The sequence below is a fragment of the Gymnogyps californianus genome, chromosome 17 (genome assembly GCF_018139145.2).
Source record: "Gymnogyps californianus isolate 813 chromosome 17, ASM1813914v2, whole genome shotgun sequence".
Taxonomy (NCBI): Eukaryota; Metazoa; Chordata; class Aves; order Accipitriformes; family Cathartidae; genus Gymnogyps; species Gymnogyps californianus.
This window is the reverse complement of record NC_059487.1, coordinates 191,626-215,562: the sequence shown is the minus strand read 5'-3', so window position 1 is coordinate 215,562 and position 23,937 is coordinate 191,626. Positions and strand designations below refer to the sequence as shown.

Here is a 23,937-nt window from a genome sequence, read left to right as displayed (position 1 = left end):
ACTACAACTTGTAACCGAGAAATCAACTAAAGTATATTTATCAGGTACGCATTAACACACACAAAGTAAACGTAGGAAGGTGCAAGTTTAGGCTGAAGGGTCGAGTCACTGGAGCCTTCCCTGGAGAGAGGCTCTTTCCTCTAACCAGCTCGTCCCATTTGTCAGCCCACTGTGATTTAAAGATAGAACCAAAGCCAAGTTTTGCCACAACAGCTGCTTGATTCCTAGTCGTAAAAGACCATTAAGTCGGCAGCTTTATTCCTGAAACGCATCCGTGAGTCCTTGTTGTAATTTCAGAGGGACTAGGCAAAGATTTGCCTTGCAAAAGCGGCGAGTATAACAGGAGTTTGTCTGATCTGCCCGTTCAACAGATTTGCGTGCTATCAACTCTTCCAGAGTTTGTGGTGTTTAAATGCTCTTCAGCTGTCACTTGGTCCCGTGAATCTCCAAACGGGCATACAGTGACGGAAAGACGACGAGAGCATCCATCCAAGAAAGGCAGAACAGCGCCTTACCGTGTCTCTCGGCCTCTGGAGTCACACGATTGCCGGCTTTATCCAAACGTTGTTTAAACAGATTGTGCTCCACATCCAGCTGCTGCTCTCCTGCTACGTCCATGGCATCGATGCTCAAATCTGAAAGCAGCCAGCAAGGAAAGCGGTCTATAAACACACATTTGGTCTGGCCTGTGGCAGGCTGAGGAAGCATTCAACCCGTGAAAATACACAATCTTTCAGCCAGGGGGATAAGGATGTGCCAAACTGGAAGGGTGCGTATGGCTGGGGCCAAGTGACGTTTAGGGAATAAAACGCACGTTGCGGCACCCTAAACGACCCTTCCAAATACGGGGTTTGCTTTGCTCTACAAGAAGGACTGTTTCCAGCTGCCACAGAAAGCATTACCCTGAAAGGTAATACGCTTAAGGCAAAAAACCACATCCAAACCCCTCAAAGCCCATCACCGTTTTCAGGAGTTAAGCTTAAAATGGGGTGAAAGCTGCCTCCTGCCTCTACCCCCTCACCCTTCCCCCTGCAACATCAGCACAGTTCCTTGTGACCCCTTCTCACAAAGAAGATTGAGAAGGTCTGGGGTCTCGGCCTGCTATCGAAGCACCACGATGCACTTGCTGGCTCCAGGCTCTCTTAGAAGACCGACAGCTTCTGGGCACAAAACAGCAGAGGCTTCCAGTCTCTCTGGCCTTCCCACGCCCTTTTAAAGGTGACGAAGGCAAAGACCAACATCATCTTGGGTGGTCAGAAGGAAGTCGGACTCACTACATTTAGAGCCCAACGCATTACCCAAAGGAATTTCTACAACAGAACAAGAGGCAGGGAAGATCAGTGGACGGCCGGATAACGTGCACAGCACTAATGCCCAGGGAGACTGGCCAAACTTTCCGCCACTTCATCCTGCAACTTTGTTTTGAACTTGGTTAAAGGTAATCAGATTAACAACGCTCATTCTGATTTTAAAAGTTTTGGAGAAAGGTCATCCCGTGGCATTGGCGTTACAGTCAGAACGTAAGGACAAAAATCACGGAAAAGTTGCGCCTCCTCAAGTAACTTCCAAAGGAGACTCTAAAGCTTTTCAACAGCAACACGGTCAAATCTTGGCTCCCAAGTGAACTCTGTGCCAGCTTCTTCAGTATTACTGAGCTCTCTGACAAAGTACACCGCCATACCGAAACCTAAGTGGGTTTACACCTTAGCCTCATTTGTAATCTAGAAAAATAACACCGCCTGACTGGAAGCGCTGGTTTAAGCGCCCAGCGGGCCTGCCTGGAATCACCGCGTAACCACAAGGCATCACCAATTCCTCCCTGTCCGTGGCCCAAGCAGCGGTGCGGCACTCGGAAGCACCAGGCACACGGAGCCTGTTGGGCCCTCGGCAAGTACGAAAATTATCCCCGCTGTTCAGCAGTCTGACTCACAAGCACAAGGCATATGTGGAAAAATGACATCTAGGTTGATCTTCAGTTTATCTCCCCTTGATTTGTCAACGTACAATTCCGGATGAACCTAGGAACAAAGAAAAAACAGAGAGTCCCGTTTCACTTGGCAGCAAATCCAAGGGCCTCTTTCCCGCCACCGCTCTGGCTCAGGAGCGCATTTTTAAGACGGGGCGTTCGCGAAACACCTGAGCTGCTGCCTCCCACGGTAGCTAAGCGCTTGCCGTTCGTAACGCTTTCAAAAAAGAGAAGACTCTGGGAATCTTAGAATTTGGGCTGGGCACGCGGGCTCCCGCGCTCGCTTTCTTTTCCTCGTCGTGCCTGCCTGTGGACGGCGGAGACAGCGAGAAGAGATTTGGAGACGCTCTCCGGCGACCGCCTTACGGGAGGCCACCAGCCACCCTTGGCGCCAAGCGGCTCTCGGGGGAGGGCAGCCCGCTCCCGTCGTCAAGGCCACCGGCTGGGGGAAAGAAAAAAACCCAAACCCATCTGCGGCGGGTGAAGCTGCTGCGGGGGCAGCCCGGAGGGGGCGGCGGAGGAGGCGGCGGCTCGGCGGGGGTGCGCAGGCACGGCAGGCCGCCCCGGCCCGCAGGGCCCCCCCCGCCGCCGCTACTCACCTCCTTGGTGAGGTAGTACTGCAGCTCCGAGAAGAAAAGCAGCACCATGATGAGCCCGCTGACAACCGTCACTGCCGGGGAGACGAGAACCGCCGTCAGCCCCGCCGATCGCGGCCGCACGCCCGCCTCGCCTCCACCTCCCCTCAGCCTCCGCCTCCCCTCAGCCCGCACGCCGCCGCCCCGAGCCGCTGCCTCCCGCCGCCCAGCGCCGGCCCGCAAGGCCCCCCCCGGCCGGCCGCCGCCCCACGGCGAGGCCCGGGCCCGCCCGCCGGCCCCCGGCCGCCCTCACCCCGCCCGCTCACCCAGCGCGCCCCCGCACGTCTTGACCCGAAAGTCTTCCAGGGTCTTGGGGAAGGCATCGAACCGCTTCAGCCGCCACAGCGAGTCCATGGCGCCGCGCGGCCCGGAACCAAACCCGCCTTCCGGGGCCGGGCCGGCACCGCCCCCGGGCTCGCCCGGCAGCGCGGCCCGAAGCCGGCCGAGGGGGCTGGCGGGGAGGGGCTGGCGCTCCCGGTCGCCTCCGGGCCGGGAAGGTCCTCGCTGCCGCCTCGCCCTCCTCTGCCCGCCCTGCCAACGGCCCCCGGGCCTCGGAAGGACGCCCGAGAGACGCGGACTGGGCCGAGATCGGTTAGCTGGAGAGGGCTCGACCCCGAGGCCAAGCTGCTGGCAGGGAGCGGCTTTCACTGGCTTTCGCGCCCTCCCCAGCCCATCCGCTGCCTCCCTCTTTGACAGGCCTGCAGTTGGTTACTAACGCCCTTCGGAGAACAGCCGGGCTGCCCCTCAGGCTGGCTGTCGCGGCGACAGAGCTGAAAGCAAATCAGCTCGGCAGAGTACCGCCGCTTTTTGTGCTGAAGCATGCAAGGAAGGAAGGAAGGAAGGAAGGAAGGAAAAAATCCACTCTCGTGCCCCACCTTCGATCCCTGGCGTGTACTCTTCCCCCTTCATTTTGAGAACACCTCCATCTCCCCCTCTCCTCACAGGGAACGGCCATGAACTCAAGAGCTTCAATCGTACGACACCTCCCAATAGCTGACTTGCGCAAGTAAAAGAACAGCGTCACCTTTTCCTAAGCCACCAATTTACCCACCCCTTGCTTTTTCCTACTGAAAAAGTGCGGTCCTGCACAATTCCTTTTATTCAAAAAAACTTCAAAAAAACCACCGTCACTAGGAGATGCTTGCAAAGGCAAAGAGAACAAACGCAGCCCGTTTCCCACAGCAAAACGTAATGCATTCCTGGGAAGGGCACGAGACAGGAACCCCGTGATGCTGCAGCTGCTCCTCTACAGGAAAAGAAGGCTCAGAGAGGCTGAGCCAGCTTCCGAGTCTCTGCCTCCAGAACAGCAGCTTCGGGCTCCCTGACCACAGCTGCTAAGGAGCAAGACAGCTCTCGGTGAAGGTCTGACAGCTCCTGGCTGGTCTTTGCACAGCACTCAATGTAGTCCTGCTTGCATTTGCGTTCTTGCGCCAGCTGCGTCTGCAGAAGGGACACCTGAAAGAGGCGAAAGGCCGAGCTCAGACAAGCCCACGCTGTTAGGACCATCTGCAGCTCCACGGTTCCGGCTGTCAGGGAAGACGCACCCTCTAACTCCAGCCCTGACAAACGCTTTGTCCCACTTGTGGAATGGGCAGTAACAGGTTCCCAGAGTCACCCTGAACTGACCTGAGATTATCAACAATTCGAGTCTCTTTCCGGCATACCATTCACACGTACAACACCGAGACATTCCATGTATATGAAAGACAGGTTCCTACAGGATTTAGTAACCCAGCTCGTTTTTTTCAAAGGAGATCTGGGCTACTGCCACCTCGGTTCCCCATGCTTTGTCCTCAGCAGGAGCACTACTGGTTACACAAGGTACTGAAGAACTGTTCTGTTATGATCTAGTTGCAAAACTTGAGAGCTAGCACACGAAAAGGGAGAAAACGCTCATTCTTCCTCCCTTCAGAGCATTTCACAAATGAGCAGAGCAGAATTGGATGAACAAAGCCCAGGGGGGAAATGAAACTCCTCCAACTCTCTTCTTTCCTGGCAACACGGGGTTGTGCCTGCTGGGCTTTTTGCGGGGAGAGACCCAGCTGCTCTCACCTCCTCTCAGGTTTGCAGTGCAGTGCGGCCACAGCAGCTCTGGCATGTTGCCCTCTGCCTGCTTTGGAGTGGAGGAGATGCCAGCACTGGGAGCAGCGCTCAGGGCTTTGCTGTTTTGGGGAGCACAGCTCAGGTCAGAGGTTTTCCTCTCTTTTCAAAGTGACGTGTGCTTCGCCGAGGGCTGTGCTCCCCACGGGAATGCCATCCCCAACCTCAGGCTAGGAATATGAAAATACTCTTTCTTGGCAAGCGAACTCAAATAACAGAAGCAATTCCTAAAGGAGTTTTATGGCTTATGGAACCTGCTACATTGGAATTACAACACCAAGGTCTGTCAACATAAAGCCAAACCAGATAAAAAGGGCGACCCTGATCTGCTAGAGCAGGCTAGATGTTGAAACTCAGGCAGCCAGCCCCGGCAGGGGAATGCGCAGTGATATGCTGCAAGCTCCACTGGTAATTGAGCCAAGGGAAAACAGGAGGAGTCAACCAGGTGAGTGAGACTCAAGGGGAACAGCCTTAGAATACTCCCTCTTTTCCGGCGAGTTCCAGTTTTCTGAATTTCCTCCAATCCCTCTCCCACCTTTAGGCAAGCCAGAGACTAGACCTAGGTGAATGATGTTGTTTGGCCACGGCCAACAGATGGGTCTGACTGGGTATTTCCACCGCCTGGTGTACTCACTCCCTGACAGCCAAACAAGCCTCGGGCTGTAGCAGCGTGCAGAGTTGTGCCCATGAGTACAGCCCCAGCAGCTTGTGATGAGAGCTTTCCTCCTCCTCACCTGGTTCTGCAACTCAGCTAATCGACGACTGCAGCGCGTGTGAGACTCCTCCTGTGAAGAAAACGCAAGGATTTGGTTTTGGCCTCCAGTCTGGCCAGGGCCATGGTCTATATTCGACTGCCGTTAGGTCTATACCGGGGGGCTGCTGCCACCGGGATTTGCCATTGTTCCTCTGTATGGCCAGAGCCTCCTCCCACCAAGTAAGAGTCTGTTCTCACCCGTCGAGAAGCAGGCACCTTGTGCTGGTCGGAGAGAGAAAATCCGCATGCATCTGGCAGCGACCGACCACTACAGTATCTCTTCAGTCTCCTCCGTTCACGTTCCACCTGCACGTTGGATAGGAGAAAGGGTCACAGAAACCTGCCACCAAACAAGGAGCAAAAGGACCTCTGGACATCACGGCAAGGAGGTGTCTGCTCAGAGACCGTTAAGTGCACCAGAGAACGCTGGGGGCCAAAAGCACTCCAAGTAGACTACGGAAGAGAAAGAGCGAGAGGAAGCAGATCCTGACACAAGAGTGTCCAATGTGTGCGTATGGGGCCACTGGGGCAAGAAGGGTGGTACCGGAGTGAATGTGCATTTGTGAAGGCAACGGGGCGCCAGGAGAGAGAGAAAATACGGACGTGCGTGTCCACAGGGGGAGGTGGGAGAGGGAAGGAAACAAGCAGAGGACTCCGAAGTGCTGTCTGTGGAAAGGGGTTGTGTTCCAGAGGACCGTGAGGCTTTGCAGAAGCAGTGAAAGCCTGGTTTACCTGCTCAAGAGTCCTCCTGAGCTCAGCATTGAGTTGCTTCACCTCAGTCTTCTCAAGTTCCAGCCTTGCAACTGCTCGCTGCAGATGTTCCAGCCGCTGCGACAGGAGTCTCTTCTCCGAGAGCCACGAGAGCTGCTCCCCTTCTGCAATAGCCTGCTGGGCATACAGAGAGGAGATTGTGTGAGCTGGTGCCCCAGAAAGGTTAGAAGGGCCACAATCAACAAGTCAGGGAGAGTGACCGCACTCAGGAACAGACAGTGCTAAGTCCCTTCTTCTCCTCCTGGTCCACGGGCCAAAACAACACACTCTCTTCCTAGGGGCCCTCCTCCAGATCGCCTTGGAGAAATCCACACAAATTTGCCTCCATGCTTTTTGGACTGCGGCGCAAGTACATCCTGAACGCGCAATGAAGCCTTTCACCTCGTCAGGCAATGGTACAGATTCCATTATTTTTAATACACTGGAAAAGCTGTACCTCAGAAATCTACATCTCTGAGAGCATCCTCTAAGCACCGTCAGCGTAGCTGCTGTTCAGCCAGCGTTACACAATTCTACGAAGTTTAGTACGTTAGTTCGGTCAACTGTGCTCTTTCCTTTCCATGGCAAATCCTAACCACGACACGTTGGCCAAGCTTGCCTAGACAGGAGAGAACCAATTACCCGTCCCCAACTTTTGGACTTGAGTGAATTTTAACAGCAAGCGCTGTAGTACTTTCAGTAGTTCTGGGCTTGACAGAAAACGTTCTAGCAGGTGAGTGGCCTCTGGCCGGAGCTCTACAGACAGGCAAGCCTGCTGGCTGCAATCATGGTTTCTTCCATGACCAAGCAGGTCACGGATTTATGGGCCTATATATTCCCATATCTTTATGGGAAACATCATTAGAACCCTTTGTAGACATTTTGGTTGACTGATGATCAATCCCGTTGCCTACCTGATGATGAAACCGGTCCGTGTCCCTCTCTGAAACCACACTCTGCAGGACGGCTACTTCTTCCCTCAAAGTGCCATTGGCCATTTCACTCTTGGTAAGGGCGAGAGTCAGTGCTTGTGCCTTCTCTTTCCATTTGACTTCTCCGCTTTCAGTCTGCTTCAAAATAGCAATCGCACGCTCCAACTCTTCCCCCTTTGCTTTCCGCTCATCTTCCAGTTGTTGGGTTAGCTCCTTCTGCCTTTGCAAGGAACGGTCTCTCTCCTGGAGAACTCTCCTCTTCTCTGCTTCCTCTTCCTCCCATTTTCGGAGTTTCTGGATTTGTTTCTGTAGGGTCTCCCCTCCGTCTTTCCATCGCAAAGCCGATGTTATTTGTTTCAGGAGTTCACTCTGCCTCCTAAGCTCTTGTTCTCTCCCTGCCAGAGTCTTCTCTAAATACCCGACTCTGTCTCTCTGGTACTTGATCTCTTCATCCTTCTTTGTCAGCCTTTGCTGAACGTGCCGGAGGTCTTCCCGAAGAGCTCTTCTTTCCTCTTCTAACTCTTTTTGCTCACCTTCAGCCTTGGTCTCTTGTTCCCTCTCATGCAAGGCTGCTTCTAGGAGCTTCTCTTGCTCTCTGTGATGTCTAACCTCTTCATTCGTCTTGGTTAGCCTAAGCTGGAGATTCTGCAAGGTCCTCAGTTCTTCTTCTTGGCGCTGGAGTTTCTGCATAAGAGTCTCATTGTCTTCCTCTCTCTTCTTCACCACGTCCTCAAGCAGATTCACTTGCTTCTGGCATGAGGTTAGTGCTACTTTCATGCTCTCTTCACGAAGCCGGAACATGTTCATTTGCTCTGTCTGCTTGAGGAACTCCAAATGGTTCTCCTTCAGGATTTGGCTCATTTTGTCTAGATCCCGCTCTAGACTCTTGGCCTGCTTGCCTTCGAACTCCTTCTGCTCTCGAAGGTCCTGGACATGCTCTTGCAAAGACACGATCTCTTGATCTCTAGCTTCTAGAGAAGATGCAGCGTGTTCTAGTTTTTGCAGTATAGCTTTAGTCTGCATCGCTGCCTCCTCCTTTTGCTGTTGAAGCTTAGAGATAGCCTCCTCCAGAACCCCGATCGTTTTTTCTCTTTCTTTCAGAGTCAGTTTTGTTGCTTGAAGATTTGTTTGCTCGGCTTCATGTTTTTCCTCCTGTTCCTTGCATGCCTCACATTGCTTTCTAAGGGATACAATTTCTTGCTCTTTTTCCTTTAGTGCCACTTCAAGACGTTGCAGGATTTCCTTCTGCTGTTCCGAGTCTTGTTCTTGTTTTTGGAAGGTCTCAATCAGTTCCTTCTGAGATTCAATCATGAAATCCTTTTCTTTCAGTATTGCCGTAGTGTATTCTAAGTCTCTGCGTAAGACACTCATCCGTTCTTCTGTTTTTTCCTCATAGCTCCGTGTTTGTTGCTTTTGGATGTCCAGGAGCCTGTCCTTTTCTTTTAAGGCTTCGAAGGTCTGCTCCAGTTGGTGACGGACAGTCCTCAACTGCAGTGCCATGACTTCTTCAGCTTCCTGGATTTGCTTTTGTTGGGACTCAAGCTCTTGATCTTTTTTAGATAAAGCAAGTGTCATCTTTTCTACTTTACCATGAAGCTCTTGCAAGTACCCCTCTTGCTGTTCCTTGTACCGCTGCAAGAGGCTTAACTGATCCCTTTGAGAGTCACACTCACTCTCTCTGTCCTTAAGAGCTGCCCTCAGGTGCTCAAGGCTTGCGTGCAGAGATTTCACCTGTTCCCTCTCCATTTCCAGTTCTTGGATCTGCAGAGTCCGAGACATAAGCTCTAAGTTTTTCTCCTTCAAGTTTCCTTTCATATGATCAAGATCCACCTGCAGATTTCTCACTTGTGATGCGACCTGCACAGAAACAGAGAGAAGATGGGTATAAACTTCCCCCACAAAATTTGTGCGGCAAGACTCGAAGACTGATGGGCTCAGGCGTTCTCAAAGCACTACGCTGCTGGTCTCCTAGGTCATTATCTGCCCACTTGGAGGCACAGATTCCTAAGTGAGATTGGCATGGGTCCATGCCAATGGACCATATAAACATGGTCCATCCGTGATTGAATCTTCACCAGCGTCTCGCCTTGCTGGCGAGGGTATCCCTCGTCTTCTGCTGTGCCCTGTTTGTCTTTCAATAGCGACTTTCGCACCTAGTTAGCAGCCCGATATCCAGCCATCTCCCACAGCTCTATCGTTGCTGTGCAGGTGGCTTCCTTTTTGAGCTCACCCATTGTGAGACACAGTTATGGTGCTCACGTTCTCTTCAGGCCGGCAACGCGCTTCCTGCCTTTCTTAAACCTACCCTCTGGTAGCCTCTCGCATTAGAGGCCCTGTCCCTCGTGGCAGAAAGGTCTCATGGTTGCTAAGGCATCACTCCTGTTTACAAAGGGGCAGCTGAGAGACACTTCTACCCAGACGGACAGTGTCCAGAGAGGCACTGCCAATACGGAGCCCAGAAGAGTGAAAACACCACACAAATTCTGCCTTCACAGTCTTTACCTCTTGCTTGGCATTTTCGACTCTAGTTCGTTCCTCTTCTTGTTGAGCCTGCATGGTAGCAATTTCCTGCTTCATATCAAACAGCTTCTTCTCGTGCTCCCTTTCTGTCTCTGCCTTCTCCTTTTCCCATTGCTGCAGCATCTCCTGGACCTCTGAATGGTGCCCTTCCCGCTCGCTTGCCTGATGAGGGGAGGAAGAGACTTCAAGACGGAGTCCCAGCCAAGCTCCTCAAAAAAATGGGAAGCTTCATCCCTCCCACAACCCCTCACCAGAACAGCGCACCGTAGCGGCTTTGTGCCCTCCATCAACCACATCCTATCGAGGAACTTAAAAGGAGGGCCAGCAGGTGGAAGAAAAGGAGACGTCACCTTCCCCTCTCTGATGGCTGCCTGTTTCCCAACACCTCTCGCCTCGGGATTTCTCTCTATTCTCAGAGTCTCTGTTTTCAAAGCTCAACTCCATTCTCATCAATGAACAGATGCAGATGGACTGCAGGGTGAGCAAGAGGCCAGTACCCCGATGCCCTAGTCACAAGACAGGCCACGAACTGAAGTACCAGGGACAAGGGCCCTGTTCCATACGCTTCTAGCCCAAAGCTAATGCCTCTGTCAACCGCGGAAGGACAGACAGAAAGGAACAAAGTTCCCGTGCCTGCAGCTGGCAGGAATGTCAGGAGTCCGCTTCACGGCAGACAGGAGTCCGGTAAGCTCCTGCCCCTTTGCTGCCATGCTTTGGGTGGGGACCACCCAACCTTCTGCTGAACTCGTCTTAGGCCCACCCTGAATCTGGGGCTGCAGTTACTGTCCCAGCAGAGTCCTGTGGGTGTTCACGTGCCTTCAAGTAGGAGCCATTGGCTCTGCTGCCTGGCCTAGCAACGTGTGGCCTATGACAGATGACTGCTGCCATTTCACACGCTCAGGCTATTCTTCTTCTCAAGCCAGCCCACAAAGCTTGCTCAAAGAATTCAAAAGCGTATCGTTTCCTACCAGGTCTTGCAGGAGCTTGCTTATTTCCACTTCGTGACCAGTTTGCTGAAGTCTCAGGGTATTGTCACACTGCTGTTCTGTCCGCAAGAGCCGTTGTGCCATGTTTTCCCGTTCCTGCCTCATCAGAGACCTCTCCGCTTCCAGCTCACATTGAAGGCACTTCACTTCCCCTGCAAACACGACAAATGGCAAGATTCAGTGCCTGCCCAAACAGTGGTTCTGACTTTACTGACCTTAAGCCATTTGAATTTCAGTGTAGGAGGGATCTGTCTCCAGCTCCTTCACTCCTCAGAAGCACTGCAGACAGAGAGCTATTTTTATACCGTCTCCCCTAGGCAGGGGGATCACCAGAAACAAAGCACGTGAGGCTCTCACCTTGGATCACCTCCTTGGCCTGCGTGACGGTGTGAAGTTGGATTTCAAGCTGACTCCCGGCGATCTCCAACTGAGATAAGTGCTGCTGAGCCTCAAACAGGCGGGATTCCAGGGTCTCCTTCGCCGACCTGCAAGTTGCAAATACAGAGGGAAAGGAGTTTCTTGCTCCTGACACCCACAGGGAGTTACTCCAGTAAGAAGTGGTTCGAGATCCCTACCCCTGAGTACGGAAAATGGGCTGCATGGAAACTTGTATACAGAAAGCGTATTTCTGCCATTTAAAATGGCAATGCAGGCTCCTCCGAGGGAACGCCCAGGCACCTGAGTGGAACAACAATAAACCCACAACAGCAGGATTTCACTACTTTGATGGCCAACGGAGGATGTATCGTCGAGAAGGAGAACAAGCACATATTTCTGATTACGCCAATCTCTGGCAGTCCAAAGTAAATATGCTCTGTTTTAAGGATAAATCAAAGTCAGTCTCTAAAACAGAACAGAAAAGATCGAGTCCAAAATTGCGACAACAAAAGGCTCTTGAGAGCCACATTTGGCAAGAACAGTTGCTACAGCCCAATAATTGACAACACATAATTCAGCTGGATCAAATAAGAGAAGCTGGAGCTCAGAAGCAGCAGCAGCTCTCAAGAAACAGACTCAGTCAAAATGGTGTTTATCAGCCTTGCCAACAACATACTCTGGAGTGGTAAAGTGAAAAAGTCAAAAAGCATGACAATCAATCTCTAAAACACCATTTGTACAGCTCTGCAAGCTCAGGAGTCTTCTCAAAAACACCTAAGAGGAGGACGAACGTCTCAATACGTTGGGTTGGTTTTGGGGTTTTTTTTTGGAAAAGCAGAACTTGTCGCGTTTGATCTCAGAAACCTGATACAGCAGAAGGACAGAATCTTGTGCCTTCCCTGTATAACTTCTCCGTGACGTCTGTCTCTACACAGCATGTGGTAAGGAGTACAGGACCCAGACATCAGTGATGGGCAAGAACTCCCAAAGACTGGCACGAATTCAAAAGAGGTTTCCCTGCTGCTGGTGTAACCAACTCTAGGTCCTGCACCACAGGTGACAAGAGTTAGCTTAGAAACAGAAGGCCCTCAACATTTTCAGCATGAGCCTCCAGCTTCACCCTAAATGGCAGCGTCCTACTCACAGTGTCCGTATGTAATAGCCTTGAATTCTGAAGATCCCAGCTGATTTCAGCTGAAAACAGCTGAAAAGCACACAGGCCGCAAGAAATCCTCGTGTAATGATGGCCACCTTTACAACTAGAGACACTAAATAATGTCCTGCCTAGGGTCTCCTCCCCGCCTTTACCTGGCCTCTGCCAGCTGCTCTGAAAGGCCTTGTCTGTCCCGCTCCACGGCTGCCAGTCGCACCTCTAGGGCAGCCTTCTCGTGCACCAGCAATTCCTTCTCCTTGCACACCTTGGCCAGCGCATGCCCTTGGCGAGAGGACTCCTGGCGCAGCTGCTCCAGACCACTGCTAGCCGACTCTTGCTGGCGGTAAACCTGGAAGCGGGACAAAACACAGTTGGAGTCCTTTCTCTGGAGTCCTGGGCAGAGCCGGCCAGTGCCGCTTCTGAATCAGCTGGAGGAGAAAGAGCTCCTGGACGTTGGGCTGCAAGGTTAAGAGCATCTGCTGTATACCGCACTCATACCCTGGGCTGCCAAAAGGCACTGGCACTGTTAACTTGAAAGTGATGTGTAAGGCCCTCCTGGGTTGCCTGGGACCAGACAGCTCCCTCAGGGCAAACGTACATACCCCAGACTACCTGTTTTCATGCAAAAATACTGCATCTTCCAGAACTGCCACCTTGCAAACTACGATTCTATCCGAATCTATTCCAGTAATGGACAACTTCAGCAAAGCTTGAGCAAAAGCAACTTTGCTCGCTGAAGAAAGTGAAAATACACATGGTTTCTCCTTCTAGGAAAAAAAACCCAACCCATCAAAGCGTCACCTACTTTCGTGGGTAAAGCAGTTGGATGCAATGAGGTGATGCTTGGCAGGGCAACGGCCCCTGTGGCGAGCAGTGTCATTTAGTGATTTCGGAATGTCTGGCTGATGTGGCCAAAGAGATGGCAGACTCTGTTTGTACAGCAGTTCACGTCAACAATACCGTTTACTTGTCTTACACAAAGAAGTTGTCTAATATACCTTGCCGGTATTCAAGCTCGAAGATGAACCCTGATCTTTCAGCTGTTTTCTTCAGTATAACACCTCTGCTGGCTATTTGCCAAACATACCACGTACTCCAAAACTAAGACTGTCTAACAGAGAACAGACCATCAGAAACAACCAATTCTCCTCTCAAAGTTATCCCCTAATACCCAGGATTGCACATTATGAAACTGACACTTAAACGATGGCAAACTCCCTAGTCTCCTCCAGTGACATGATTCTCCCAAGCTCTTTCTCCACTGTACCGAAATCAGTTAGTCCAGAGTAGAGAGTCTTGTGCCATCACCTATTTCTCATCTTCTTCCTCAAAGCCTAAAGAGGCTCCAGCAATTCAAAGCTGCATGTACGTCTTAAAATACAATTTCAACAATTCCAAGGTGTCATTCCCATTCTTGGCAGTGCAGGACAGCAGACACTGGCTTGCAGCTTTGTCCCGCTCTCTAGGCTCGAACAAATGCAGCTTTGAAAGCTGCAGACTTCACAACAAAAAGCGTAAATAGCAACAGGCAGCCCTGGGTTTTTTTGCCTCGGAAAAAGGGTGAAGAGCTAGGCTCTTTGCTTCTTTTGCCACATGTGAGAGGAGAAGCCTCACTCAGATTCACGGGCAAGACAAAGCATCTCCCTGCAGCTTCTCAAAAGCCAAAAAAGAGGCCAGCACAGCCAGGTGGATTAAAGTAACCTGTAGAAGCAGAGGACAACTCAGAGAACTGCGGAACTTCTCTGCAAGCCAGCAACACGCTTCCAAAAGGAAGTAAACAATGCCTTCTGACCTCCAGCACTACCAAGCGTCTCCTTGACAAAAACCCTGCAGAAGCCAACAGATACAGCTTCACTGAGCCAAGCAGCCCAAAGCCCACCCAGAAAGCACCCGCTTTTTGGGCTCACCTGACTGAGCTTCTCTTGGGTTTCTGCCTTCTCCTCTGCCAGTATCCTCAGCTCTACCTGCAGCCCCTCCTGGTGCTCCTCTGCTTTCTTCAGCAGCTGCTCCAGGTGGGCTTTCTCTGCGCTGAGCTCTTCATTTGTTCGTTCACACACGGTCAGCTTCTCCTGGTCAGAGATCTTTGCTCTCTCCATCTCGTCCACTTTGCCTGACAGAACTTCATTCTCTTGCTCCAGCTACAATCACAGAAGCACAGAGGACATAAGATACAGTCAGATTTACCTTCTACAGGAGGTTTGGCTTGGACAGAAAAAGGAACATTTCCATATTCAGACAGTCATACTGTCGGAAGGCAAGAAGTCGGAAAGGCGGCAGCAGCAGCAGCAGCTGGAGACGAACCCTTGGCAAGATCTTTGGCTACTCTGCTCACCTGCAACACAAGTTTGCCCAGTTGCACTTTATCCAACGCAAGGGCTTCATTCATACTGCTCATCTTTGCGGTTGCAACACGTAGATCAGCTGCTTCAGCGCTCAGCTTATTCTGAGCCTCTGACAACTCTGCTACTGCCTGCTCTGCCTGGAGAGACAAAAGAACAACATGAGAACAAAGACAGGAAAATCCCTGACTTGAAGCAGCCACTCCAGATCCCCTTTTGTGTCTCTGACATACTCCCAGTAACGTGTCCCCAATAAGCACGCGGGCACTAGCTACACCAAAGAGCCTGTGTGGTCTGATCACCGTTTTCCAAGAAGGAGAACAACATTGTCCCTGTCTTCTACTGCCAGAGACAGCATCGGTGGTGGTCTTGCTATCACAACTCCCTCTCCCACAAGTGCTGCCTCGGAATAAGGTGACCATACCTTTTCCAGTGCCATGGTAAGCTCATGTTTCTCTTGCTTCAGCAGATCCCTCTGAAGGTGCGATTCCTCCAGTGTCTCTCCTGCGACTACCAACTCACTCTGTAATAATGCATGTTTTCCTTCAAGCGCACCTAAGTCCTTCAGCCTAGGAGAAGGGGAAAGACAAACAAGTTTTTAATGTAAAAACATTCTCATTTCCAAAACCAACCGTATAGAATCACAGAAGCATTTAGGTTGGAAAAGAAAGACCTTTAAGATCATCGAGTCCAACCGTAAACCTAACCCTGCCAAGTCCACCACTACACCACGTCCCTAAGCACCGCAGTCTACATGTCTTCTAACTGCCTCCAGGGATGGTGACTCAACCGCTGCCCCGGGCAGCCTGTTCCAATGCTCGATAACCCTTTCGGCAAAGAAATTTTTCCCAATATCCAATCTAAACCGCCCCTGGCGCAACCTGAGGCCGTTTCCTCTCGTCCTGTCACTTGTTCCGCCGGAAAAGAGACCGACACCCACCTCGCTACAACCTCCTTTCAGGCAGCTAACAGCTTCCTGCCTGTTAGTTCTCTCTCTCCTCTTTCATACGTTGGATGCAAGACTTTCCCAAGTTCTTCTTTGGGTAAGACAGACTTTTAAAGTCCAGATTAATAGTCCCACAATTACTTTTGCCTTCAGCAGTGAACCGATGAAAGAGCTTGCAATCTATTCGGGGAGATGTGTATGAATTTCCACTCGAATAATCATAGGATCACAGGATGATTCGGGTTACTATGTGCGATGTTGCAAAACGGCACTTCTTGCCCCAAAGGCCTTCTGCACTCAGTCTGGCATGGAAACGTCACTACAGAGGTGCTACAGCGCATGTGATGGTCCTGGGCAAATGCCTCCCAACTCCTGTAGCACAGCCCTGGGTAGCAAAAGGGCTGTACAAGAGACAGAGCTCTCTTTATGCTGGTCTCAATTTCTCACCAAGAATCAGTTAACAGCAAAACCACTCTAACATGCAATCTCTTTTCCAGTCTTGTCTTACTCACAAGAGCTTCTGTCAGTCAGACATTTTTCCCTACCCTTTCTGTTGAAGGCCATACTTTGACTAGGGACAGAAACGAGGCTGTGCAGAATGGGCGTGTTTTAAATGTGAACACAGCCCATCTATGAATCCCAGCAGCAGCCACGAAAGATAATGTTGGCAATAGCAAAGTTTAAAACACATTTACCTCTCCTGAAGCTCCTTCTTCTCCAGGTCCCCCTTGACTTGTAAGTGCATCGCTTCCCAAGTCTTCTGGCTTATTTCCTCTTCCGCCTCCTGCTGTGCCTGATCCTTCAGGACAGGTCTACCCAGACTGACGGACTCCCGGAGCCGTACGGCAGAGTTCAGGCGGGAGCAGCTTACAAGTACCGATCCAGAAAGCCTCCGTTGCTCTGCCTTCAGCTCTGACAAATCTCTGAAGAAGAATCAAGAAAGAGATCACGTTCGCACCAGCTTTACCACCTGACTCACTTCTGAAGCACGTAATTGCGCAACAGTAAAAGCCGGCAGGAAAGACGACATCTTCGTTGGGGACCAATCATTCATCTGACACTTTGGGATCAGGACACATCTGGACAGTGGAGCAATGAGTCTGTTTGATGGTTGAGGAATGAGTCTCTTTTCTCCTCAGAGGTAAGAAGAAATGTATGGAACAGCCAGAAGGCTGCAAGAACTAACTAGTAGGTCAGGCATACTCTACGCATTAAGGAAAGCTTAGAATCAAATAAGGTAAATGGCTGACGGAAACCCAGAGTTTGAAGTTGCACGCTGACACCAGAAGAAGCTACTAGTACGGCTACACTATTTTTGTTTGCATAGAAGGCAACTGCGAGAAAGGAACCTCAGCGAGCCCAACAACAAGAAAACAATCATAAAAAGGAGGTATCAAACTAAGCAAAATAAATCGGATAAATGCAATAACAGGGTAGAGAAGCTATCCTTTCTCTCAACAATGATGGCACAGGAATAAGCGGATGCAAACTGACCAGAATAAATGTAAGCTGGAAACGAGAAGGGAAAAAAAAACCCCAAACATTCACAAACGATCTTTCCATCAGGAGCAGTGGGAAAAGACAGCCAGTGAGATTTAAGGCGGATTTTAATCGCTCTATAAAAGGGACCGCTCTACATGCTGCATGCCTAGCTTTGGCGAGTCTCTTCCAACGTGTCCACGTGTGCCCGCGTCGGTGTTAATATGCCCAAACATCAACGTAGTCAAGTCCATCTGTTCGGGGCCTCTGCACTGCTTATAGCCCGAGCCCCTCAGTTTTATCTGAAAACCAGCATCAAACAAAATGATGCTGAAGATAGCCTAGAGCACGCTGAATGGCATTGCTTCAGACTACCAAAGGAGAAATGCTGTCTTTAGCCGCAACTGAAGTAACATCAGGGCTCAAAAAGCAGCTGTGAAGGGAAGCTACATTTCTTCTGCAAGAGATCTAGCCTTAACTTCTACTCACCGGTCAGTGGCGGTCTTCATTTCCAGGAAATGACGGCGGAAGGTTACCACCTGACGCCACAGGCTGAGCAGACGGTTACGTGCACCCCTTAAGTAGTTGTCAGAAAGCTAAACACGCCAAGACAAAAAGAAATGCCAATTCAGCCTTCGCTGTCACTCTACAAGTCTTTCAGATAGCAGAGAGTACAACCACCATCACCAGGTCTCCTTTCACAACAATTCCAACAGGGGCATCGAGGACTGAAGAGGCACCACAGAAGCAGCCTCAGCAGCCCTGCCACCTGACTGCAAGGAAGGGAACGGCCACACTTCTCCTGCACGAGTGGCTGTCAGCAAAGCAAACTGATCGTGAGTCATCACCTCGCCTTGCAGAGGTGTCTAACAGGCTTGGTGGAGGAAGGCAAAAACGAGCCCCTCCGAGAGCAGTGTCAGATTTGCTTACAACAGGCTATTGGGAAGGGAGGCCTGTCCTGTTCTTCTGTCGGCTGCTCTGAATCTGAAAACACACACACCTCTCCGGTCTCCGCTGCTGGAGACAGAGATTTAGGAACGAGGAAAAAGACGGGCGGTCCTGTGTGACTGCCCCACAGTGCCCAGCAACAGCCAGCATTTGCCTTTAAGACCGAGCGGCATGGTCACAGCAGGTGGGCACCTTCCAGCACCCACCACAGTCTGCTGACACTCCTCCATCTCACACCCCTGTCTTCTGCTCCTCAACACCAATACATCCTCAACACAGCCACAACTTGCACACAGCAAGCTCCCTATGCCAGAAATAAAATGCATTCTCATTCCACTCTGGCATCACGTCTGACCTTCCCGTAGCCTACCCTTACCTCACGTTCACCGCGCCATTCACTCTCCTTCAATTCCAGCTCCGCCCGGGCCCTCATCCAATCCGCCGTCAGTTTTCCAACATCTTCTTTGAGGGCTGAATTAACCTCATTCGCTTTATCAAGGTGCTCCCACAGGAAAGCGTTCACTTCTGCCAGATTCTCACACCTTGGAAAGGGACAAACAGCAACGAGGTCACTGAACAACTGCTATCCACAAGCAGCGTCCCCGGGATTTTCCAGCTCCTTCAACACCGACCTTCTTGTCAAACTGAGAGGTGGTAAAAGTGCTTTCTAGGATTAACTAAGATCTCCCTGGCATGGCAAACTCATTTGCTTCCTCTTGCTTTGAGCCTTCAATTCCCGTCTACAATTTCAGTGCCCCCTTCCTCTTCAACTTTGACGATGCCCACAGTTAACGTCTTGCCCCCGCTTCGTGCTGTCTCATCGCTGGATGCATCATCTTTCTCTGTCGTTGGCCTGACCACCTCTCTTCCTCCACTCTCCTCTCTCAGTTGCCATGTCCTTTTCCCTTGCAGTGCTGTACCCACCGCTGCCCTCACCTTCTTGGCAAGCCTCTCCCTGTCCTTGTCCTACACACTGCGTAGCTAGACGCAGAGCAAAGACCTAGCAAAGCCCTGTAGCAAAGACCCCACCGTGTTGATCCAGTAAACCGCACACCACAAACACAGCACCATATACGCAGGGGAAACAGCTTTATATGAAACTTTCAACTGAAAAGTGAATCTAAAAGCACTAGTGACTCTGGGGCCACAGACTAATATCCCAGCCAGGAAACATTGCACAAACCAAATTTCAAGAACCGCTGCCCTGTGAACAAGCACAAAACTCAGTTGCTGGATCAAAACAGGAGCTGTGCTTCTCCTGCCTTAGCTTGCAACATACGTAACACAGCACACAGGTGCCTTTTACACCACACACAATGGATCTCTCGGGCAGAGGAAAAAGGAAAAGCAGAGAAAGAAACGTGGCAGAAGATGCCTGCGGTGCTAAGTGCTCTGCTGGAAGACTCTGGTACAAGCACAGGACGTGCTCTTCAGGTAAAACCAAACAGGAAAACGCCTGCGCCATGAAATGTTCCCGATGTCAGGCCTTGATTCTCAACCTACAACGGGGCTCTGCTGAGTAGCTCACCTCCTGAATCACAGAACAATTTAGGCTGGAAAGGGACCTTTGGAGGTCACCCGGAACAACGCCCCGCTCAGAACAGAGCCGTTCAGCACACAACGCTATTACTGCGCCACAGAACGGATTGTGGACCTTTCGCCTTTCAAAACGGCTTGCCCGACTGCTTCCCTTGGGGAGACCAGGTGGCACTGACAGCTTTTCCCTCACTTCCACGAGCATCCAGGACACCAAGTAGGAGGGAAGGCTGCTTCCTTTTACCTTTGCTGCTCCTCTTCCGACTGAAGCAGTGCTTTCTTCAGGCTGTGGTCTTCTGTGGCTTCCCGCCTGCCTGGAAGGGATCCCTGAAGAAGAAAGGAAATGCTTAGTCAAATTCTTGTGTTCCCTTCACTCCTGTGAGCATCCATCGCTTTCCCCTCCATTTGTTTGGTATCTCAGGAGCTCGTGCCTCCTTCCAGGCATAACGCTGTCGTGACTACAGAGAGGAAGGGCGTTACTCAATGTGAGTAGCTCTCCTCAGTCTCCCCCTGTTGAACTCTCACAGCTAGCTATCCTCAGCTCATGACCGTGAGCGCTCCCTTAGACTTGAAGCCTGGGAATACTCTCCTACCCTTCGCTTCCTACGTCTACTTTAGCCACGAAGCAGAAAGAAAGGCACGGAGCCAGCTCCGTATGTTGAACGCCAGCATTCTTGCCTTCCAAAACGCTATGTTTCACCCGATTCTTTTTCAGAGACAGCCATAGCATGTAACAGGCAGCAGAGCCCTCTCCTGACACCTAGCACAACTGGTACTCCAGCAATAAAGCACTCTTTCACAACATTAAAATCCTTCTTCATAGGGTTTTCTGGACGGGCATTTCTGGGACCACTGGCTGCGCCAGGAATGGCAACCGGACACAACACTGACAGGCAAACTTACAGCGCTTCTTTAAACCCTCAGGCAGCAAAATCTCGTTTCCCTCTGTCATTGCTGTGGGGAGCTGCTTTTTGTCTGCGTTAACGAACGCTACGTACGCTGTCTTTAGTTAGCAACCTGCGCACTCACCCCTCCTGCTTCCAGCTGCTGCTCCAACTCTCGACACCAAGTCCGGTACTGCAGGACCTAGATGGACACAGAGAATGAAGCTGAGCGAATGCAGCTTGGAACAGACTCGGCTCCTCCTGCCTTAGCTTTCCTCTAAGTCTTTACAGCCCAAGCACGGCGAAGTGTATTTCACAGTGCTGCCGACAGAGTCAACAAGAAGTCGTTACGATATAGGGAAGCTTTGCTGTCTCTAACATTAAAGAAATTGAGACAGGGTTTCTTTTCCACGGAGTGCTATCTGCTCATCCTAAGACGGCGATGGCAAGCAGAACGATGAGGCAGACTTAGCCAGCCGTGCCTGGCCTATGGCCATCCCGTACCCCAACTCAGTATTTCCAGCGGGTCCCTGAAGCTAGAGAAAGGAGTTTTCCAAATTGCTTTTCAAACTTGAGCAAGTCAAGTCAGTGCTGGCCACGGTGCTGCTCAGCCAGTGCAGAACGCGGCTTTCTCTTCAGCTGCACAAGACCAGCACGGGCAAGAAAAGCAGGATGACCTTACGGCAGCGCCCTGACCACCGCCGGGCACTGGGCCGGGCAGGGCACGGCCTGCCCCGACCCTCCGCCCAGCTCTGGCACCCTCCTCGCTGCCACCGCTCCTGCGCCCCGGGCCAACCAGGCCCGAGCTGCCTGCCTCTGCCCGGGGCCGCCCAAAACCACCCCCGCCGGCTCGACTCCTGCCTCTGGGACAGCCCCCTGCTAACGCGGCCAAACCAAGGCGTTCGCAAGCCAGGCGGCAAAGTTCAGTCAAGGGCGGCAAAGACCGAACGAGAGGCTCGGGAGGCTGACAGCGGCAGGGCGAGGCGCCCAGCGCGCCTGGGCGGGCCGGGCCGGGCCGGGCCGGGCCGGGCGGAGCGGGGCGGCTCCCGGGGCCTCCCCCGGGGCCTCCCCCGAGCTCCGGGCTCGGCGCCGTCCCGCCCGCGGCAGCGCCGGGGAAGGCCCCGTTGGGGCCGCGCCTTCGCCCCCCGAGCTCTCCGCCGCCCAGTCCCCTCTCAGCGCAGCCCGGGCGGCCCGGGCACCCCGGCCCGGCCCCGGGCAGCTCCCCCCCGGGCAGGCGCCCCCGCTCCTCACCTTCGCCTGCAGCTTCCGCACCAGCACCGCTTGCCGGTGCTGCGCCTCCTGCGAGCTCTGCAGCCGGCGCCGCAGGGAGGCCTGGCTCCGCGCCGCCATGCCCCCGCTCTCCATGTCCGCTCCGCCGCCTGACAGGCCCCGCGGCGGGGGCTGCTCCGCGGCCTGCCCCGGCGGACCGCGCTCAGGCGGCCCCGGGCCGCGGCCGGGCGCCTGCCGGGGCGGGCGGAGCGGCTCACCCTGCCCGCCGGGCGCGACCGGGAGCCGGGCCGCGGGGCGGGAGAGCCGGGCTCGCTCGGGGCCGCTCTGGGGCAGCGCTTCCCTTCTCGCTCCTCGCTTCTCGCTCCTCGCTCCTCGCTGACGGTGCCGCGCCGGGCTGCGGTGCTGCCGCGGGGGAGAGGCCGCCCCGGCAGCGCTTTGCTCCAGCGAGTTCTGCTCAGAGACCGTTAAGGGCCCCGGAGAACGTTGGGGGCAAAAAGCCCGCCCTGGGGAGTCTGGGAGAGCAGGAGCGGGAGGAAGCAGTCCCTGACACCGGAGGGTCGGGGGGGGGGCACGGGGACACCGCGGCAAGAAGGCTGCGCCCGCAGTGACACCAGACAAGCTCCATCGCACAGGGAAGCCACCTGAACAGCTGGAGCTTCCTCCTCAAAGCTCCAGCTTCAGCCCTTGACTGCCACTGCAGCAGGAGGTCCGACCTAGTACGAAAACCAAGCGTGTATAGCTGGAATGACCGCATCTTTTTCCCCCTGCGTTGCAGCACGAGCGGGACAGGCTGCAAGCAGTGACAGAAAAACCCGTAGGGGAGAGAAAACTTCAAATTTACAGGACAACGTCCTCCGTGAAGTAAGCTTTATTTCATGAAGAGCTCATGAAGAAATCTGAGAAACAGGGCTCAGGCCCCTCTGCCCAGACTCGTCTAGTACGCGAATTCGCTTACTCACCACTCCAGTCACGAGCTTTCGTAACTTACAACCCATAACGCTGAATTTGTGCACTTAGGAGCCAAAAAAAGAAAAGAATTAGCTCCCTAGTGAGAGCGCTCATCCTTCCACCTCTGTCGTGGCGCAGGCATCCCCTGTATCACACTGGGAAGCCCGAAAGCCTCGGCAGTCCGGCTGCTGTTGGACCCGCTTCAAAGGCTTTTGGGGTAAGCTGATGTTTGATACCTTCCAGCTTGGAAGTCTGGTCTCTACCATTTCCAAAAGTCAGCAGATTCAGACAATCCTGCCAGACAAAGATGATGGCTGCAGGAGACAGCCAGCTGCAGGGGATAACGGCTGCATCGTGGCCCTTCAGCTCCTTCTGGCCACCTGGGCTGCCTACCTGGTGCTCTCCCTTTAACCTAATGGTGCTGCTCCCAGCACACAGCAGGCCTGAGCATGAGCTGGGTTAGCCAAAATCCGAGCAGGAGCTGAGGGAACAGTCACACTCCACCCCTTGGCAGAGTCAAACACCTAGCAAACCCATTGCTTCGGTGAGCGGAGGTACCGTTCCTCCTCTTGCCTCGCCTCCAAGGATCCGAGGCAGTGCCAGAGCTTAGAGCCTTCAGGCAGTCGTTAGTCTGGTATTGCTGTTCCGCGCTAATCACGATCCCAGTATCGGACCGAGTCAGAGACCTAAGCGCTGTATGGGCATTGGTTTTATCCGTGTGAGAATGTACATTCCAGCTGCTGAACCCTGCTGCATCCTTTGACAGCGGTAGTGGCAGTAGCAGCAGCGGCCAGACTTCTCTTCCATCTACTTTTATGGGTCTGGTACGCCCTGGTCTCCCTGAGGACGGTGTCGTGGTTTAACCCCAGCCGGCAGCTAAGCACCACGCAGCCGCTCGCTCACTGCCCCCCCACCCCTGGGATGGGGGAGAGAATCAGGAAAAAAAAAACTCGTGAGTTGAGATAAAGACAGTTTAATAGGACAGAAAGGAATGAAAAACAATGATAATGATAATAATAATAATATGACAATAGCAATACTAAAAGAATTAAACTATACAAAGCAAGTGGTGCACAATGCAATTGCTCACCACTCGTTGACCGATGCCCAGTTAGTTCCCGAGCCGCGATCCGCGCCGCTCGGCCAACTCCCCCCTGTTTATATACTGGGCATGACGTTCCATGGTATGGAATACCCCTTTGGCTAGTTCAAGTCAGCTGCCCCGGCTCTGCTGCCTCCCAGCTTCTTGCACACCTGCTTACTGGCAGAGCACGGGAAACTGGAAAGTCCTTGGCTGAAGACAAGCGCTACTTAGCAACAACTAAAACATCGGAGTGTTATCAACATCATTCTCACACTAAATCCAAAACACAGCACTGTAGCGGCTACTAAGAAGAAAATTAATTCTGTCCCAGCCAAAACCAGGACAGACGGGAATCTTCGCAGGTGGTCA

General features: G+C 52.6%; 2 protein-coding genes across 8 annotated transcripts in view; both read right to left on the bottom strand.

The window, feature by feature from the left end:
• Nucleotides 1-23,937, bottom strand: part of ERGIC3 (ERGIC and golgi 3) — a 63,744-nt gene that overhangs the window by 27,368 nt on the left and 12,439 nt on the right. For 2 of the 7 annotated variants that reach the window (XM_050907538.1, XM_050907536.1), the window contains exons 1-4: nt 2,868-2,955; nt 2,566-2,636; nt 1,931-2,018; nt 516-635 (exon numbers count right to left, since the gene is read on the bottom strand). The exons of 3 other annotated variants lie outside the window; for them this stretch is intronic. In XM_050907538.1, coding sequence (XP_050763495.1) covers nt 516-635; nt 1,931-2,018; nt 2,566-2,636; nt 2,868-2,955 — 367 coding nt within the window. Of the gene's footprint in view, nt 1-515; nt 636-1,930; nt 2,019-2,565; nt 2,637-2,867; nt 2,956-23,937 lie in introns of those variants that run through there. 2 more of the 7 variants (XM_050907541.1, XM_050907542.1) reach the window with 2 other exon arrangements.
• Nucleotides 3,682-22,049, bottom strand: LOC127023429 (centrosome-associated protein CEP250-like). The gene is made up of 18 exons (XM_050907534.1): nt 21,558-22,049; nt 20,452-20,508; nt 19,667-19,749; nt 18,263-18,428; nt 17,428-17,534; nt 16,155-16,382; nt 14,938-15,082; nt 14,507-14,653; nt 14,082-14,312; nt 12,330-12,523; nt 11,001-11,128; nt 10,626-10,795; nt 9,640-9,819; nt 7,120-8,994; nt 6,188-6,343; nt 5,654-5,761; nt 5,436-5,486; nt 3,682-4,056 (listed from the first exon to the last, which is right to left on the bottom strand). Exons 1-18 carry the CDS (start codon nt 21,669-21,671, stop codon nt 3,865-3,867), a joined length of 4,332 nt encoding a protein of 1,443 aa, XP_050763491.1. The 5' UTR covers nt 21,672-22,049; the 3' UTR covers nt 3,682-3,864.

What these genes read in the sequence shown, in the direction of transcription:
- LOC127023429 (XM_050907534.1), bottom strand. Translation starts at nt 21,671, where the DNA reads ATGGAGAGCGGGGGCATGGCGGCGCGGAGCCAGGCCTCCCTGCGGCGC. An exon ending in TGGGCAAACTTGTGTTGCAG is followed by an intron (nt 14,313 to 14,506) that starts GTGAGCAGAGTA and finishes CTGTGATTGTAG; the next exon opens with CTGGAGCAAGAGAATGAAGT. An exon ending in TAGCTGAGTTGCAGAACCAG is followed by an intron (nt 4,057 to 5,435) that starts GTGAGGAGGAGG and finishes CGCCTCTTTCAG; the next exon opens with GTGTCCCTTCTGCAGACGCA.